Here is a 20482-nt window from a genome sequence, read left to right as displayed (position 1 = left end):
GGAGGCAAAAATGCAGTGCATGCACCGCGGCAAAAGCAATCATCTCATTCCCAAAACCTACATTAACCGAAGAACTTATTTTCCAACAAGTCTGAGAATTCCTCCAAGCCTTCCCTTGAGTTGTGTGTCTCGAACTGACAGCAGCACTTCTAGTGTGCAAACGCATTAGTCAGTCATTTCCTACTCGATGCCTTCGGGAAACTCATTTTCCATTTCACGACACCCTGAACTCATCGTTATGCTAGCAACCGTCATAACAAGCGTAAACAATTTGTCTCCATTGTATTCTCTCCTAACTCAGTCAAGACCTTATTCATTGGTCCCTATGTTATCTGAGTGTCAAGTATGAAAAGCCATACAGCTGTGCATATCATAAACCATCTCATACCAGTAGTGCTGCTGCTGGAATTGGCTCTTTCACTGAGGATATGGACCACAGAGGTGAAAAAATGTAAACCACTCGCAGTTCTTCTAAATCTCTTCAGGAGATGTAAGTCAGAAGTGTTGCCTTCAACTAGCTTGTATCGTTTTTCTCAAGTAGTGTTGGGCAAATCAGTCAACAGCTGGCTTAGCCTCTGTGACTTGCACAGCATTCTTGAGGTCCCATCAGTTCACACATATTCACAAGCAAAAACAGGTCATTTCTGATTGTATGTTCACCAGCTAGCTGGTTATTATAATTTACAACATGAAAGAAAACAACGTTTGAGCTACTTTTTTAGAGGTTTTTTGTTGAAACCAGCATCCTGCTGTGGCCAAAAACAACTAGCTGAGAAGAGTGAGACCACCAAGTTATGAATTGAAGCTCACTATAAAGCCCAGTAAAGCTGAGGCAAGATGCAGATTCTCCAGGTTCTCACTGTTTTCAGATCATAATTTACTATATTGATACAAAAAATACGAGAGCCATTTTAAAGGGCGATGCGTAGTGGATTGTGAATGGTAGTTTATCTGTATTTTTGCTGAATAATCACAGTTTGCAGCAAATTCTTTACAACATACAGTCACTCACTTCAACTCAAATGAGCTCTTTCAGTTTTATCAAATCATAATGAAGTTTTTGTTACACGACCCAGCCACTTTCCCATCCCACTCTTACCCTGAGGATTCAGGCAAGCTTTGAGTTCTTTTCTATATCACGGCTTGACTGATAGCTGCAGTATTGCAGATGTCTGCTTGGAGCTGAGCCGTTCACAGTCCACAGGGGAGGGAAGGGAGGCAGGGAAGGGTGGGGGAGGACAAGTTGGCTGTGCTGCCAAAGTGATTGTGCTTGGGGAATGGTATTTCTGACATATGTCTAGCAGATAAAAACCACCATCAGGTATGAGGAAGAGAAGGTCAGTGTCCCTGCTATCAGATAGCAACGGTTTGGCACCTTGTTTGATGATTTTGTCCGCTCAGGAGCCAAGAGGCTGGATATACGAGGAGTCAGCGCTGAACAAAATCCCTTAGTTGGATGTGGAAATATTTAACCTGGATGTTGTTTTGTAGTCCATAGTATATTAAAAAAAAACTATACTGAAAAAACTTAAACTGAATACAAACCCTCCATACATTAACAAGAGATGCTGAAAATGAATAAATAAAAATTGGTTATGTATGACATTTTGCTCAGTTGCCCTGGTTAGTCATGCAGATTGCGACGACTAATCTGAGTCAAGAGCTCTCCCAGAATAAAATCTCCACAGCCAACCTTCTCCCCCATTTGCTTAGAGAAGCCAGGAGCATTTGAGCTCGGCTTAATCAAACTGAATCAAGTATGGGACAAATGTCCAATCAGTGGGAGCATGAAGGGCATGCAACAAAATTGGCTGTAATGCAGGCCCACGGTGGATTAAACTTAGATTACAGTTTCTCCAAAGAGTACCCAAAGTACATCAAAATGAGCAAATGTAGGGCCAGTGAGAAAACAGAAATGATTTGGTTCATGAAACTATCATATCTCCTTTTCTATCATGAGATATCTCAAATATTAAATTGTTTATTGGGGTACTCAAGCACGTGTGTTTGGTTTTAAAACTAATTTTGCAACATTCATATGCATCATATTTGTCACTGGGACAAACTGCAAGTGACCTGTTTGGAAATGAAGTCTTTCAGAATTTTGAATAAGTCATCGTTTTGTTTTCCTCACACTGACAGTACAAGTCAATAAGCGTAACTGCGTCCTCCATAATATGCTAAATGCATATGAAATATTTGCAGTTATAGATTCATTCATATGCTGAACTATCCAGGTTAAGTGGAATGAGCAGTTTGAGCAAAGGCTTCACAGGTGACCATGTGTGAATTCTAATGTTACAATATGAAGTATTAAATACACTGCGGCCAGAATTATACAGGGAATTTCTCAGCACCCCATGGAGATTGCAGTTTTGGTAGTGTGATTCATGATAAACACTGTAAATATGCTTTTTTGCTGTAAAGGCACACATTATGGGAAAAGTGTCAAAGACTGGATTATGAAATGACTGCAGTTGAATGCATTAGTGCAAATGTTTTGAGCATTAATGCAGACATCTCTGAATAGATGCAGGCAAAATTATGTTTTCAAATGAATATCAATCCAACCCATTAACTACATCTATGGCAAAATATAGCTAAGCATTCACCATATTATTTATATTATTTTCTTATTATTCTAGGCTTTATTTGCTGCTCCTATTAGCAGTATTGCAGTTCATGTGCTGATGACACTGATACACAATAACGCACGCATGGAAAAACATTCGCCTGCACTCTGCTTTCAAGCTTCTGAACTTTTGCTGTTATATTTCCACAACGAAGGAGTTTAAAAGGGATCGGCAATAAAGAAAAATACTTTGGATTAAAGTGTGAACAAATTAATAGCATGTTGAAATAATTCAAGTGATAGACGGGTCTGTTGCTATCCAGCACCTGGCCCCCCAAAATGGTTCCCTGTGTACCCTCTTGTTTGACACCGCCACTGTAACATCAGACGTCCGAGAGTGAATATCTGGCCAAGCTCACACCGCTACATCATATGGCTGAATAAAGCGTAGTGTGAAAGGTGGACTAAGCCCAAACAGCAGCCCATACATCATCAGACAATGGCTGCTGGAAAACAGCCTCTACTACGCTGCATAGTGCCAACTAAAAGGCTGTCCAAACACTGTGTCGACAGAGCAGTCTCTCTATACAGGTGTAAAGAAGAGTGAATATAGGGGAACATCATCAATAACCCCTGGCTGGTGGATGAAGCTTAGAGAATCCATATCACAATTATCTAAAACCCCACCTGGGTACTGTGAATAACTGCTGCCAAAAGTTCGACACCAACTCTCTCAAAACCTCTTAAAGTAGTAATGTGAAGGGCACTCTCCCATCAGTCTTTGCTGAGGTGTCTCTGTGCTGCACTAGCTTCTTTTTTTGCCATTATGACCATTGCAGCTCATGTTAATGTTATATATTCTCTCCAAACAAACTGCTGCCGTCAGTTACATGAAACACATCGTGGTACCTTTGCGGGACATTAGGCACATTAGGATGGCAAAGTGGGTTAGGTGGTTCAAAGCTTTGATCCAGACTAAATACTTCAACAAATATTTGATGAATTATCATCACAATGTGTTTAGTCCCCAGTAACAAAAAGAACAAAAAAGCCAATCTCTTTATATATCTTTCTTGATTGAATTTTAAATGCCAGCAAGAGCCCAAAGTTGTCATTTATCCGCTAAAATATCTCACTCTGCTGGTGATTCCATGACTTCTCATCCATAGCATTACTGCAGGTCAAAATTTCAGTTTGTCCAATCATTTGATTTATGACCAACTAATATTATCTCCATTAGCCTCAGCTGTGAACAGTGGTGTTTGTGCAAAGAATTAACTATTAACATGCTGACATTTCTATCTGTTTTTTTAAACCCACCAAGACAAGCAAAAGCTAAATACATTTGTCATCATGGCAATTGTGATCTGACTTTCACTGTATGCTTGCTGTGGTTGTCTGTAATTTGATATCACAATACCAAAGTACCAAGGAAATGGCATTTCCTCTACATTCAATAGCTTACTATTTCTTATACTTTTGAACAGCAAAATAAGGTAAATTGCATGATTCCAGGTGTTGAAGGCAGGATATTTCTTTATTTGGTAGCATGACTGGATTTTTTCCTTCACTGTGACATCAAAACCTCATTGATATGTGCTTAGGCACTGCACAACTCCATTAATAAACATCCATCAGCGCACCACTGTTATAGCCCTTCTCTCCAAAGCTATTCTACAGAGCCACAGCTAACTGATTGTCTCCTGCCAGGTAGCTTATAACACAAACACCATCCTTATATTATACATCATCTATAACCCATGGCAGCACAAACCGTCCCTGCTGCTCCTTAGTCTGGCGTCTCTCATTGGCTCTGACAGCTGGGCTGGATCAATTGGACAGGCCCTGACTCAGGCTGAATGACAGAGTGTTCCAGACAGCCCATTCTGACTGTCACTTCCCTGAGAGATCACCAGCCACTCCTGCCCACGAATACTAACACAGTTGACATGGCCGCGGTCTAGGACGGCAGGGGGGCGCTTTGTGGTGTGGGAGTGTGTGTTCCTTGAGCGAGGTCTCTGCGCACTTGTGTGTGCGCAGGTGCCAGGTGAGGTGCACACAAGGCAGCGATCCAGGCTTAAATAAGCAAAAAGACACACAGATACACACTCACGTCTTCGTTATCGTCCCCTCCCAGTGTCCTTTGCTGGTGACAACCCAGGAATTGCAGGACATGCAGGAAACCCATTAATAAGCCTGGAATGGCGGCAGCGTGCCGGGGTGGACAGGGTCAAAGGTGAAACATTAGCCACCTGCCAAGAAACGGGATCCTTCCTGTGCTGCAACATCTGTCCTTAATCTGATACTGTGATCCCTGCATTTCCACTGTGATCGATGTGCTGTGGGTATGTCTGTTTAGGCATTTGGATATCCAGAACTGTTGAGTATGTGTGTGTGGGTGTGTGTGGCAAATGCATAGGTCTTTCTCATGGAAGGGAAATGTATCTTTACATGTATATTTAAAAGCTGTTTGTTGGACAGTCCATGAGTGAACGGTTAAAGATTCTACACAGCTAGTGGAGCAACATTAACCCGACGTAAAGATTGGAAAACTGTGAAATCCACAACGACAAAAAAACCCCACACTTACCAGTTATGCAGCACACAGATTTTCTTGTCTCCACGGTCAGAAAAGTTGATTAAAGTGACAGTGATAAGCAATCCCCGAAATTCATGCATGTGATCGTATCAAAGCCGAAACGTCACGCGTCGAATCGCTTTTGCCTTGCTAATTTATGTTGTGTTTGAGCATAAAAGGCAAAACAGAGGAGGAAAAGTGACAGTATGATGGGAGGGTGGATGGAGAGATCAGGCAGAGTGGAATTTAAACTCTGCAGAGAGCTGGCGCTGACTGAACTTCTGAAGATCGAGGTGAATGTCAGGTGAGCTGTGGCTCTGCTCTGACACTTGGTTGAACTGGATTATAAAATAATACTCAGTCCCCTTCAGCACACTTTACCATTTTAATGTTTACTTACCTTTTAATTTTATTATTATTATTTTTTAAATCATTTGCACACATAATGATTGTCCTGATTACAGTTGATGGGAATGTTCAGAAAAATCACAGATGAACCATTTCCAAACACCTACTCCTTGTTTTTCCTTTTTCCTGTCATGATGTGATCAGCTCTTACTTGACTGCCTGTGCTGTCAGCAAGGTATAAAATAACAGAAATGAACAACTTTTTGATGTTAATAGGCTTTCAGAGACACTTGCAGCAGTGCTGGGAACCTAATGGTATCCTCCAAGTACCCGGATGCAATGTGTGTGTATGTATTTGCATTTGTTTGTCTTGTGTGCACTAGTGATGCACTAGGCCACTGCAGATGTTCTTGCTCCAGAGCACCTCGAGGTATAACATCTGAGACACCTGCATTTGACACACAGCACCTCTTCATCTGCTCCCTTCAACTCCTGTACCATACAGAATGTGGTGGTCCCTCATCATGTGTTCCTAATGCTCACAGATCTGTGTGTGTGTGTGTGTGTGTGAGAGAGAGAGAAAACACGAGAGAGTGAAAGAGAAAGGCACACATGCTCAGACTGTCGAGTGTGTGCGTGTGTGTGCTGGAATTGGCCTGCTTCTACATACAGATTGGAGTCGCTGTCAGTAGCAGCTAGTCTCAGAGGAGCTGAGAACTGACATGACGCATCTGTGTGTGTGTGTGTGTGTGTGTCATAGTATGACGATGCCCTCTGACACCCCTAAGTGCAGCTGAGCAAATACACAGGAAGCAAGAGCCTTGGCCCACATCGCTGTACGTGTCTTAAGAGAGATAGGATGGCCTTTAGTGTGAAGCCACAGGGCATCATGTAACACATGAAACAAGGCCAAAAGAGAGTATATGTACGCGGCTGACTGAAAGAAACAAAGAAACAAATGATGTAATAACTGTAAACAGTAAAAAAAAAAATCCACCCTACAAGGAATATGGTGTCATATTTACTCTAATAGTTTAGCGCTGTGAGATAGCTCTACTTCACAGCATTTGCAGAGATAACGAAACAAGGAACAAACAAGGAAAAGTTGACTCTACACTATTAGTAACATGCTTCTTGATTAAGAAAGTGCTTGAAATGAGATGATTTGAATTGGAAATAATTGTGTTTATCTGCACCCTGTTATAAAACTCTTCCCAGCTGCTTTTTCAGACTTGAAAACTTTGCTAACTGCAAAACTTATTAAGATGTTTGTGTGGTTGTTTTTTTTCTTTTTTTCGCAGTGCAGGTGCGTCTCTGTCATCTGCATAATGCCACATGGTGTTCAAGCTGCTCACAAAGTGTCTTTCTCTTTTACCTCACGGGGCTTTCTTTCTCAGGGACTGCACAGGCTGATGAGTCTGTCTGTGTTGCTTGTGTGACATTTGTCTTGGTATTATACTCCTAAGCCCGGCAGTAACAATGGCTTGGGTAGAACAACACAGTTGCGTGAACCCCAGTCCTCACAAAGACCAGGTAATATGATTGAAATGATATTAATATGGACTGTGTTAATAGATGTGTATCTATCATAAAATGGCAAATATATTTAACATTGATTTCCACTGTCATTACACTGGACAAAACGTCAATGTATTATTTGCTTGTGGCTCATTATTTTGGGATAAGAGAATTTTGCTCATAACACATTGACCTCCAAGTGTCATGGCGGCAAACTGGCAGTAGTGCTGCAGCAGTGTGTGCTCACTGGCCATCCTCATGTGGGTGCATTACAATTATTCTGCCTACGCTGAGTGCAATAACACCTGTGACAGACACTTGGCAGACCACACCAGATGTGTTAACATCTGTGAAGAGGACTGATATCCTCCTATAATACGGACTCTAAACTCATAGTTGATTGGCTACAACACAAAGTGTTAGATACCATTTCCTGATTCCAGTGCCTGAACTTGCATATCTGCAGTGTACTGATCTGAAACCAGCACATTAAAAAGATTAAAAAAAAAAAAAAAAAAAAAAAAAGCATGTGTGGCCAAATATAAGAATATTTCAAAAATGTTAAGTGAAATTGCATGAATATGTAAAGTCACCAAACAAAGTCAATGTATTTCTTCTATTCATTAGTGACTATTCAACCACGTCTCCAACCTGCATTCATTTTTAATGCAGTCCTGTTCAATAACGTCTCAGTTTAACACATCCCCTGCCAATTTAAAGACAGAGAAGCATAATCAATAACAAATGTTCCATTTACTTTTACATACTTGGGGAAACAGTTAAATAAGCCCACTCCTTCTTTTTTTTGTTTTTTTTTTTAGGATTCCAACAGATGAACAGAGAAACTGGTCTTAAGGACTTAGGATTTAGAAACACAAATGTTCATACCATTATCATTATTACACCATTACCATTTTACCACTGGAGGTTGATAAACAAGAACATTAAACTATTGCGTAGCTTTAATCCCCACACACCACACTGACTGCTGAATAGGCAAACAGAAACGGTAAATGATGACAAAACACAGTGAAAAGATCCTTTCTAGATGCTGTCTGAGGACAAGAACTTCAACACTCATGCGTGACATTATTGGATACACTAGTCTCTATCAATACTTGCCTCGAGACAATAGCATCATGGGAGCCCATGGTAACTGGGACTGAATTGTTATTACATGCTCAAGTATGAAATGTATCCAGTGAGTGATGATTTATTGTTGTTCTGTGATTCATTCATTCCACGCTGAGTGCTCTAATTCCCTAGGTCCCTCCGTGTTTCAAAAGGGTGAGGATCCTCAAGTAAACACGCTGCCAACAGCCTAATCCAAATGTGATATGTTAACATATGCAAGCACTGCTCATCTATAGGACCCACACTGCTGAGACAAAAGAGAAGAGCAATCCTCTGCTTTGGCTACGGTGACTTGCAGTTGAGATGAGTCACATTGCTGCTATGTGATTGTAAAATGGAATGAATCCATTCCTGTAGTTTTTAACACTATGTCAACACTGTAGGGGAAAAAGGAGGAGAAGGTGAAAACAGCAAATGCCATTGCAAATAGCATATCGTAGCCATTTATAAGGTTAAAAGCTTAGTCTGCATTCACAATAGTTTATGTGTTATCATCGCAAAAGTACTTTGGAGTGGTTCTATTTAACCTGTGCCTTTGAATCAAATCACGTGATGCAAATATGTAGATTCCATTTGAGTTCATATGCAGAATGAGGAGGCAATAAAAAGCCTGCTTCCTTGAAACCATTGTGCTGTCACTCATCTGAACCGAGCACTGGCCTTGTTATTATGGTTCCACTCAACAGAACTCACAGTATATGCTAACACAGGACTATAAATCATTCTAATTTGATGGTCCCATGCGGTCAATTCTGATGCATTGCTATGCACTTCAGGACGCTGCATTAAACTAAACATGTGACACACACACACACACACACACACAGAGTATCCAATAACCTAATCCTCCCAAGCCTTTTAAGCAGAGCTGTACAGAGCTGACTAACGAGCCAGTCAGGAGAAAACGCCCTTTACCTAGAAGGTTAATATGTTACAGTACTACATAACATAGCATGTGCAACTCTGCACATTATTCAGCTTATTTCTTCAACTCAACTGTTGCAAAACTGACAATAAACACATTGTGACAAATTAATTTTATTTATTTATTTATTTATTTTGGCCCTTTGATGAATATTTAACTATCTAAAGAAATCCAAATCCAATATGGTTTGAGTGCAACGTTTGCCTCAGTCTGTAATGAATGTCTGCTAGACGTCAACATATTGACATCACAAGGCCATGATGTGTCAAACACTCCGAGCTGTACGGGATGCTTTAAAATATGCCATGTAAATATGCCATTTGAGTGACTGAAAGTTAAGCATTAAAAAGTGAGCATCCTTGTGCTAACTCTGCAATGTAAAAGACAGTTATAACCTGCACAAAGCAACCACAGGCAGCAGTCCAAATAAATGCCTGCAGACAGAAAATCCTGTGCCATGGAAAAGTGCTCTGCATTCAGAACTATTGTTATTTCTCTCCATGATGGGCAAATAAGTGTCGCCCCTTAATTTGGTTCTGAATGGCAGAGACTGGCGACAAAGCAACACTATTCGTCCAAATCAAATCTCACGGCTCTACTTTCTGCGTGATTACACAATAACTCTGAGCTGACTGATTGTCTACCTCCAGAAAATGCTGCCAACGTCACTGAATAGAGCCATGAGAATCGCTGGACTGGTGGTGCCCGCTTCTATTCACGGCGGCTGCCACAGCAAAAGGGAGAGTGCTAATGGTGATGAATAGTAATGACCAAAACCTCTTAGATTTGAACTTGTGAAACACAAGGAAACCTATCCTGAATGCAACCGCTCAAGAGTACATTATTCACCCTTTTTTTGGTCAGGGTAACAAATGTCCTAAATCATTTATGTTTAGCTTGAAATACAAATGGATTTTTCTGAATTCAAAAAAGACTGCATTTTTATCTTTCAGGAAGATGTGTTTCAAAGTGCCCCTTTGTCCTGTGAGAAAAGAAACTGTTATGGGCTCTGAGACAGCAGGCTTTGCCTTTTCTTTCTGACTGGCCGCAGACAACCTCCACGTTAATGAAAACTTCTGCCAATATCAGCTAGGAAGCCAGAAATTTCACCACATTATAGAACCCATAAATCAAACAATTGTCTACCTCCACCATCAGGCAAGTGGAAAATGAAGACAGTACGAGTCCCCTACTTTTTTTTCTTTATTTCTTTTTTATCTTAGCTGCCTTTTCCCTTTCCTCAATCTTCCTGTGCCGAATTACTGTCCATTCTCTTTCATCTCACTCATGGCTCTATAGCGTTTTCAGGAAGAGGGACTTGTGAGGGCCGAAGAATTGTGGATTTATGAATTGCACCTAATGGCTTACTGTCCCCCTAGAGGAGAATAAAGAAATAATTTAACATATAAAGCGAAGCAAAGGGGCCTCATACTGTTAGACGACCCTCTGTAGACCACAGACCAGCACTCTTTTGGTCAGAGATGAGAGTCTTCATTAGAAATCAACAGGGGAGGACTTTAACATAGCTTTACTCTTGCCTGCAGGGTTTCAGGAAATGTTTATTTACCCCCACTATTTTACTGACACACTGCTGGCTAAACACATCTGAAATGGTGGAAGGATTTTTCACAAGAGCTTTCAACAGCTGAAGAAGCCAAAAGCAACACAAAAAACATCAATTTACATCTGATAGCAACGAAAACAGCAGTCTACAGTATGCCTCCAGGTAATATTGCTTTATAAAAACTGAAGGAGCTTACCTTAATACGCAGGAATAGTACCCTACATCGTCCAACTCTGCTGGTCGAAACCATATGGCATCCTCCTCCTTGCTCATTCTTGTGCCGTCAAAACTGATGGGTTCCTCGAAGTCCCCGTGTCCTGCGCTTTTGTACCACATGAGGCTGAGTCCGGCACTCTGCGCATGGGTGTAGTTGGCCCGTATATATCCATAGAACAAAGCACACTTAATCCGTACAGGTTCCCCCAGAAGCACCTTATATTTCAGGTAGTCCACTGACCAATCCGTGCAGCCTTCCACTGAAAGAAAAAGACAGAGGAGAAGGAGAATTAAGCTGGAGTTCCTTGAATAAAGGCCCGGCAGAGGCAATCTGTAATCGTGAAAAGGGTATGTGGCAAGCAGGACAAGACCACTTTCAGTGCTGGCATCAGTCTGTCTGTTGAAGGACTTTGCCAGTGATCCTCGTATCACAATCAATCCTGACGTTCTTTTCCTCCATGCAGCATTGTGTTTCACAAGAGCACTACTACTACATGTGTACAGCTCTGTATACCTCCATAAGTGTGCCTGAAAGAATTCACAACATTTACAAATACGAAGTATTTCATTATGCTTTGTTTTTTTAAACTGAAGTCTTAATATATATCAGCTGCGGCATTCAACTGTTGTTCCCTGTCTTCATCTGCCAACATCACCATGTATTTATATTTGAATCATGTGTCACCATCTCATACTTAAATTCTACAGGCATTAAATTGCGTGACATGATTGTGATGGCTCTCATCAACATTTCACCTGAGAGAATTAGAAGCTACTCCAAGTCTGTATTCATTTTCTAACTACAAGACTATCATTAGGTTTCAAATGCTGTTTTCATATCATGTCATATAAATGCATAATGTAGTTTGGCTCTGCAAGTAGTAAGGCTGAGCAATAGCGGTCTTTCTGTTAAGACATCTACAGTAATAAAACTAACCGACTGCAAGTCAAAAAAAGTTACAAAGATTGAATAATAAATGCAATATCCATGTACCGCAGGCAAAGGGATGGTTTGGATTTCCAGACATATTTTCAATCTTTTCCTGTATATAAATTCAATATTAAACTGACATTTAATCCTTTTGAACTTCTCAGACACCAGTGAAATCTCACACAGATGATAACAAACTCCTGTCTTCCTGGTCGAGATTCTAACACAGAGTAAGGTGTGTAAAAAGACAGAGAACACCATATCTGTGTGCTTTTCAATAATATATTTCACTCAGAAACGAAAAGAAAATAACTTTCATTAACTTTTCTTGTTTCATGACCGTGGCACAGTTTAAGATGTCTGAGCAGATTTAGTCCAGGGGATCTGATCAATGCCTCTTAAAGGTTCCCCATATTGGGATCCAGCAGAAATGACAACTTTACAAGAGGGTGAGAGTAAAACCACAAGTGAATTTATAGGCATGGTTGACCATAAAAAATATCAGATGATCAGAGCAACTGCACAATGTGAGGTTGTTTACAAGGTGAGAAAGTTCTTAGAGGGCTGTAGCTTGGGGTTGTATGGAGGGTCATACATAATGACTTTTGCCCTGGAAACAAAAACACACTTCACCCATCAGCGACCAAACAGTTTCGTGTTAACCACATGTTAAAAGACTTTCCATATTAGCCACAGACGTTGGCACAGCACCTGGCCAGCTGGGATAAGAATGTGTTGGATTGGGATTTTATTAGAACAGTCATCGTATTGAAGAGGATTCAGCAACTTTCAATATCGATAAACTCTGGGAAACACTAACAAATCTCTTCTCTTGTGTCTGAGAAGCAAAGTGTGTCCACACTGAACCGAAAACAAGCTCCGTGCCTGCTTCATCTTCTTTATCCATTTTTTCCCCTTCCTGTCCCTGACATCCTCTTCTCCCTCACTTCACCACGCTGCATCACTCTTCCTTTAAAAACAGCTGGCGAGCGCAGCTGCCGCACACTCAACAGGCTTCGCTAATTGAGCCCCTATAAATGTTTTATTTACCAAAGAAGCAACTCTGCCGCCAATCAGCGAGTTGAGGTGTGTGCGGCAGTCATTGGGGTAGCTGGGGGGGAGGGATGGTGGAGGGGAATTGATTTAGCCGTGCTGATTTATGTTATTGTATTGTATTGTGTGGAACTGTAAGGGTCATGCTGGGAGCGGTAGCAACAACACTCATGAATGCTTTAGGAGCTAAAGAAAAGCTGCAAAAAGGGAAAAAACAAACTCTAAATCACTTGAGCAGTGAAAAATGAGGACAACATGATGTCACACAGACATATTTCTGAGGTAGCTGCAGTGGAGTTTAAAAGCAAAAAATCCACCTGTTACCAAAATCTCGCAATAAGAGAATGTTGGAGTCAATCCATCTGAATCAGAAGATTGATGGAAAAATCAATTAGAAATGTGCGCCAGGACAACGAGGTGATTGGTTCACCAAATACTGGCTCCCTTCACAAGACAGCTCGCTCTTTTTAAATGCTGGATTGCCAAACAAACAAACAACAAAAACAACAACAAAACCATACCTGAAGAAGGTGATCCAGATCCAAAATCCAGTTTCTTTATTTTTTCTTATGTGTTGAATATCACTACAGGTAAATTAATCTGTTTTTAACTAACCAAACAAAACTGTCGATAATAAGTAGCTGTCTTTACTGTATCATACCGAGAACACTTTGTTCAGATGAAACCCTCTCAACCTCTTTCTTATTTCTAAAATTATGTGGGTCCTCCTGGGAGCAAGACAATGAAATAAATAATCTAATTTGTCCAAAAAAATGAATAACGAAAAACAAAATGACACAAATTCAAGTGCTGGAGAAAGCAGCGTTTGCGCCGCGAGGTATCTTTGTGATTAGGTCTAAGTGTTGCTATGGCAACAGAAGGTCTCCCCTCGCTTATCAAGAACTTGCTAATTAGTTTGTGGACACACAGGCAAGATGGTTTCACATGTAGTCTGTGTCCTAATTGAGACTCTGAAGTGTTTCACTCTCACAACTAATAAAAACAGCAGGTGAGTACAAAAGGTCATATAAGCAGGCAGCGGCTGAAAACAAGATTAGTTTGGCCAAAGTGCGTATGAAGTAAAAGCTTATGTTTCCCCCTCTTAGCTGTACAAACAGATGCAAACTTCTGAGTAAATTCACTGTATTACTGTCATTAAAACTTACACTAACAACACTGTTTTAGCTTAGAATTAGATCAGCCGAACAACGTAGGGTAGTTTACAAAGTCCTAAAAGGGCTGGAGGTCAGTTTGTATATTATTCATATTTATATTTATTGCAGGTAGGAGGCAGCAAGATGTGTGCTTCTCTTGTTGCATATGTGCTGCTATCAAACACACTGAAAGTGTAAAAGCGTGAACTACAACAGTTGAGCAATGGTGACTCTGGTAGGACATTACTGTACAGTGCCTCAGGAGGGATGTTTGCACAGCTGGCTACGTTGGCTAACAGTCTGTGATATTTTAATATACAAGCATTAAATGAAAGACTGATTAAATATGTGCCATTTATCCTATAAGTCTCTAAATCCGCCTTCAGTCCATGCTGGATCCTCTCCTCCAGTGGGATCAGGATCATAATGATTTTTAATATCAAAACTATCCATTATCAAAAGTTCCCATTAAATATAATGCAACCAGTTCTCCAGTGCTGCAATACTGAACTTTTGTTAGTTTGTAGTAATTTCATCTAACACAACTCTTTATCAGAACATGCACCATGAGAGCATAACATATGATATAAGAAAACTGTTTAAGATATGAATAATGCAGGATCCACCTTAGTTAACATTTAATAGTCCTTTAATGGTGCAAATTAGCAAATGAATATATCAAAACTGACTAACATTCAATGAACCAGGAGCTTTTGGGCCATTTTTTTTTTTGCCAGGACTGGCTATGTGATTTTATCGAGACTTTTAATTCACATGGAGTATTTTACTTTTCTGTGTAGGTTTGTTTACTGACATTAAAGATATGAATATTAAGGGTGAATATCAGAAAGTACAGTTCAGATACGCCCCACTAGCTGACTCCTGAGCCGGTCTTTGCACAAACCTATTCTGTTGGCCCAGGCAGAAAAGAAATCGACAAATTTACTCAGGAGTGGTTTCAGTTTGGCTGCACAGACTGGAACCAGAAAAAAACACAGTAAATGCATCACTGCCAAACATCAGGCAGCCTCGCTCTGTCATTGCCTTTCAACACTGCAAATAAACCCTCGTCCATTCATTGTTGCACAGCTGAACATTTTCCCTCTTAGTGAAGAAAAAGAACGACTCACAGAATGAGAAAGAGTTATTTTGATGTTGTCCAAGTGCCGTAATATTTTCTTCTACCATAACAGGACAAAATAGGAAAAAATGTGTCTGCAGACTGAAGCTGGCTTAGCAAAAGCAACACCCTTTGGACTAAATAATTGAATTATATACATATTAGTATGCATCTGATAAAAAAAAGACAAATGAAAAGAGATACAAAATGAAATGACTGATTATGACACATGTAACATGTAGAAGTAGGTCTTTTCAACAGTGAAATTACTGTCAGATAAAAGATGCTTTTGAAACCACCCTAAGGCATTCGATTACTGCACATGGCTTTGAAAATATCCCCAGTTAAACTGAGAAGTTGGAGAAAAAAAAAATAAAAGCATCCAAAATCTTAAATTAATTTCCATTTAAGGGTGAACTCCAGCCCAGTTGTTTCAAAGGGCCTGCTGTATTTATCTCCAATACTGCTGTGAGGAGCTTGCCAATACCAATATCTGTTATCTTCTACGTATCCTCAAATTGCCCGTTTCAGACTTTTGACAGAGGGTTATCGTTCATTTCAGTAAGTGAGGGTGAGGATTCTGCATAATCTGTTGGCAGGAAACAAACACGGTACAAAGCCTAATTGAACTCGATTAACATTTCCCTGCTCACCAGATTTCCTTCTGCTGGATCACAATTGGTGAGGGAATTGGCCAATCTGCTGAGTGATAATAACAACTCAGGCAGCTCTTCAATGACTGGGACCAGCGAGCATAAAGCAGCGTTTGCAGCTCTGCTACACATGACCCATAAGTAAAAAGGGGTAATTCCTCAGTCGCTGTCCTGGTAACTGTTAGCTGTCATGTTGTGCCAAATGATCACAGCGCAAATGTTTGCACGTCACTCTGCATGGAAATCGAGATTTAATAGAGCAACATTCACTGACAGCACATCGAAATGGGCTCTTCTCTCCATATCCTGATTTAACCACGCCATTAAACAAAGGCAGGGCCATTTGTCAAGCTTGCCTTGTTTTTATGTTTGTCATTTTTGTCTCTTTTGTCCTGATGTGTAAAAGACTGAGGCCTCATTTATTACAAAAAAAGGCTTTGATCCTCATGTTTTATGACTGTAACCAAAACCAAGCCATGGATGTTATTCATGTAAAGAAAAAGATTCCGATGCCAAATTAGCTGCATAGATGCATTATTTCAAGTAAAAAATTATTTGCAAAAATCATCGCCCAAGGTTTAAATGCAAATATAGACAACAGGGTACACTAAAATCAAGGTCAACTCAAAGAAGCCTTTGAACACGGTCTTTTGAGTCTTAAAGCTGATTATGCTTTCAAAAATAGAAATGTATACCATAATTACCACAATTTTAATCTGACCCTCACTCTTAAAAGGATCACACTGAAATCAGCCTTGAGGCATTTTCGATTTAACTACTGAAGTTTGTTTTTCTATAATTAAATGCATGAAGGCGTAGACCTTTATAGAAACTAACCAATTTAAATGCAGCTTCTTCATATTATCTTCATAAATCTTGTGTGCCACTTACTTCTGAAACGATGTATCACAGATGCGACCAAGACGCTAGTAAACATGGATTTAAAAAAAAAAAAAAAAAAAAAAAAAGCATGATGCATTTCAGGTTTAAAGGGCACCACGATAAAGCTAAACAAATGTTATGTCATCGTGTTCCTGCTGCGTTTTACTGTCACTTGAGAACAAGCATGCGCTCCTGCTGGAGAGAAGGTGATCAGCTCATAAATTGGGTTACAGGTCTGCTGAGGGGTAATCATATGCAGATTGAGTCAGGTCACCACTGAGACACCCGCAACGTGTCTGTTCTCCAATCCACATACGAGGAGATGGTTCATGACCATTTTTCTCCATAAAAGCTCCAGTGTAATTCAATCAGAAAGGCATGCATAACATTAGGCCTCGGCTGATTGGATAAACACACAAGCATTCAAACGCACATCTACACCCGCACGCAATCTATGAGGTGACGCGACATCGACCTTTACTTGCCCTCATGAAGTGCAGTGTCTTAGCTGGCCAGGCTCCAGGGTCCCTAAAGGAACTTATCAACTTCACAGCTACTTTTGCCAAGGGAGGAAAGGAGGGAGGGGGATGTCTCGAAATCTTGACCCGCCATTTTCCACCTTGTGAAAACGCTGTCGCAGCAGAGTGGGTCTCAATTAAGAGGAATATAGCTCTGATGTGTGGGAAAGGTAACCTCTCGACTGCCGGCATACAGGAGGAGATTACCTGCATGATTGAAGTACCTCCAGCAGGTTGAGAAAGAGAATGAGTCATCGGCCAATAAAGCAATCAGCCATGGCCATCTGCATGTAAGTACACACATACACACACACACACACACACACACACACACACACACACGACAGGACCTCTGGAACAATAAGAAATACTCAGACATTGTGCTTCAACGAAAAACAATCTTGTTTAAAAAAAACAAAAAAACTGTGGGCTGGAAATGAAGGACCGTAAACTCTTGGTATAATGGCAGTGCAACAATAAGAAACTACAAATGCTAAAATGACCAGAGTTATGGGCCATATGGTCACATAGATGAGAAAGCATAACCACCTGGATGTGAACAGTGGTCTATAAATACATAGAGAGGCAGTGCAGAGGATTTTAAAAGAATAGTCAAACATTTTGGGAAAGATACTTTTTCATTTTCTCTCCAAGATTGAGAACAGGATGTATGAAGAGTGTCAGGAGGTTCTAAATGATCAGATATGCCTACCAACTCTTCCAAAGGTAAATAAAATTATAAACCTAAACTGGATTCATATTGAAAAGTAAAATCACAAATCGTGTTTCTGTTCATGTACATATCAAACAAACAGTATACAAGATTTAAATAAGAGAGCTGTGAGAAGGTCCTTTTTGACCAAAACAAAGCTAGCTGTTTCCCTTTACTTCCAGTCTTTATGCTAAGCTAGGGTAACTGCAACCTGACCACAGCTTCAGAGCTAAAAGAAAACTCCAGGTTAATTTCCTTTCAGTTTTTGTGTGCAGTGAGGGATTATTAGCAAAACCATGAATTTCTTTATTAAATCTTGCAAAACTGTCTGCTTGTTTGCAACCTGCTCACGTTTATTGTTTGTAAGTCTGTCCTTCCCTTGTTCATCATAGTACCTTGTGTGTCAAGAGCTCTAGCTTTTCCTTGTATTTGGTTCTACTACTGAATTTTACATCTTTGTTCTCCTGGACTTAACTCACTGGACTTTTGTCTCTTGTCTGCACCCCCCCCCCCCTTACCTTGATATATGTTTGCTTTTTGGGACTGCCCTCCTCGCCCGTTTTTTGACCAATGCCTGCTTGATTCATGAGTGTTTTATATGCTGGATTTTTGGGCATTAAATCATTGAACTGCCTCCTGTGTCTGCATCTGGGTCCAATTCCTCAAGTTCCTCATTCTTCTGTATGCACAAATGGAACAATTCCTTTAAATTAAAAAAAAAGGAACCCTGCAGTAGAATAATTTTGACTTGTTTTGAGAAACGGCAAAAAAAAAAAAATGTTTGATTTAATGCAGATGAAAAGAGTGATATTTTTGTAGGGTGACTCCAGCTGCACTGCTTATTTCATGATTGCAGTGACATTTACCTCCCATCCTCCTTGCTGGTTCCTCACAGGCAGATAAAACAGCTCTATCTCTCCCTGTCTCGCCTGCACTTTACTCTCATGACACTTCATCTTCATTTGTTGTTTGTCTCTCTCTCCCCAACTCTCCTTCCTTGACAGCCATCGGGGCTGTTATTTATATGCAAATACTCATATGTGATTGGGAAAAAAAAGGAGGGGGATAAAACAGTTTTCTTTCCTATTGCAAAATAAACACAGCCCGCAATCTTGCCGGATTCCCCCTTCCGTATCAGATTGGGCTCCCCTGATTGGACACGGCCTCCAGAGAGAACGACGCCTGCTGTCTCCAATCACGGGTTAAATACTGGCGGGGACGGGGAGCGCGGAGAGGCAGCTGACGGGAAAAAGGGACGAGGCCGACTTCCGCAGGATGGACCCATGCAGGGAAGAGAACGGAAGGGAGAAGATGCGGCAGAGAAAAATAAACACACACACACACACAAATCTAAAGGTAAGGAGGGTTTGTGACATTTGCAACTAAAATGCTCCAGAAAAAGACAAGATAGAAATCACTGAACTAGAATTCAAAAACACAAGAGCCTGTTTTGTCTTTGCACTGCTGCAGCCCAACAGATGACTCGGTTCTAACTTTTAGCCGCGGGTAGCAACACAAGTAAGAATGGCTGAGCTTCACAAAGACCAAGCAAAAAGGGAAGTTTTCTTTTTAAAACAGTCAGTGACTCTTGATGCTGTTAATTAATGTTGGCAATGTATTTCAAGTGCAGATTTCTGCAAATAACTCATCACATACATCACTTGTCAGTCAGGCAAACTAAGTTGTGGGATGCCTCGATCCTTATTTATGTTTCTGAGCGTAGCACTCTTTGTTTAGCTATCGTGACTGACATCATAACCATAACATGACACCTGCCATGAACATGAACGAGTCTTCATGAATGTTTATGTCATTCCATCAATTAATGTCCGTCACGACAACCTGACATTAACCCAGTCAACATAACCTGTCAAACATATCATGGCAGGTCTAATAATAAAGTGTGAAGAAACTATTTACATTTATGTGTTAACATTGAACTGTCATGTGAGGTTGGCTTTAACATTGGTTGTCAAGAGACATTAGAAATGTGTCATGAATATTTTTTTTTGCCTCAGCAACAGTAGTGCGATTTGGACTTGGACTCATCAAGATGTCCTTTAATGTTATATGGCTATTTTGATGACAGGGGCTCAGAATCAAGGTAACTTAGGAGGTTTTACTTGTTGCTAAAGTAAGCTAACAGCTAATTGTTTGTTAACACACAAGTTGTGGTACTGTTATATCCTGTCATTAAAGCGGCCTAAATCAGTCAGACGTCAGTCAGAGACTGCTAGACTGCAAAAGACGGTGAACGACAAGAGTAAAATGCATTTATAAAGACCCTTTTATGTTTATGTCATGTCATAGTTGTGAGAGCATCATATCAGTCTCATACGCACTCCTTCATATAAAGTGTTAACTAAAAACACATAATTATATAAAAAAATACATAACTCTTATCAAGTGGTTACTGACTCAATATCTGTAACATAAACAGACAAAAGAGGCAACAATACATTATATATCCTCTAAATATGCCTTTAACTGTCAAAATTTCATTTCGTTCTGTTCACCATAAGGATGAAGAATAGTAAGTAACCTCCTAACCTGCATATGAAGTAGAACAGCAGTCAACTGCATATAAACAGAAGCTCTCTTCAG

The 20482-nt window shown here is 40.3% G+C and overlaps 1 protein-coding gene across 3 annotated transcripts in view; it reads right to left on the bottom strand.

Moving 5' to 3' along the window:
- The window catches only part of LOC124055589 (interleukin-1 receptor accessory protein-like 1), a 258111-nt gene that overhangs the window by 119742 nt on the left and 117887 nt on the right, over positions 1 to 20482 (bottom strand). For all 3 annotated transcript variants that reach the window (XM_046382514.1, XM_046382513.1, XM_046382515.1), the window contains exon 4: positions 10836 to 11115. In XM_046382514.1, coding sequence (XP_046238470.1) covers positions 10836 to 11115 — 280 coding nt within the window. The remainder of the gene's footprint in view (positions 1 to 10835; positions 11116 to 20482) is intronic.

This window comes from Scatophagus argus, chromosome 24, assembly GCF_020382885.2.
Source record: "Scatophagus argus isolate fScaArg1 chromosome 24, fScaArg1.pri, whole genome shotgun sequence".
Lineage (NCBI taxonomy): Eukaryota > Metazoa > Chordata > Actinopteri > Scatophagidae > Scatophagus > Scatophagus argus.
The sequence above is the reverse complement of the archived record's forward strand: the minus strand, read 5'-3'. Positions and strand labels throughout refer to the sequence as shown.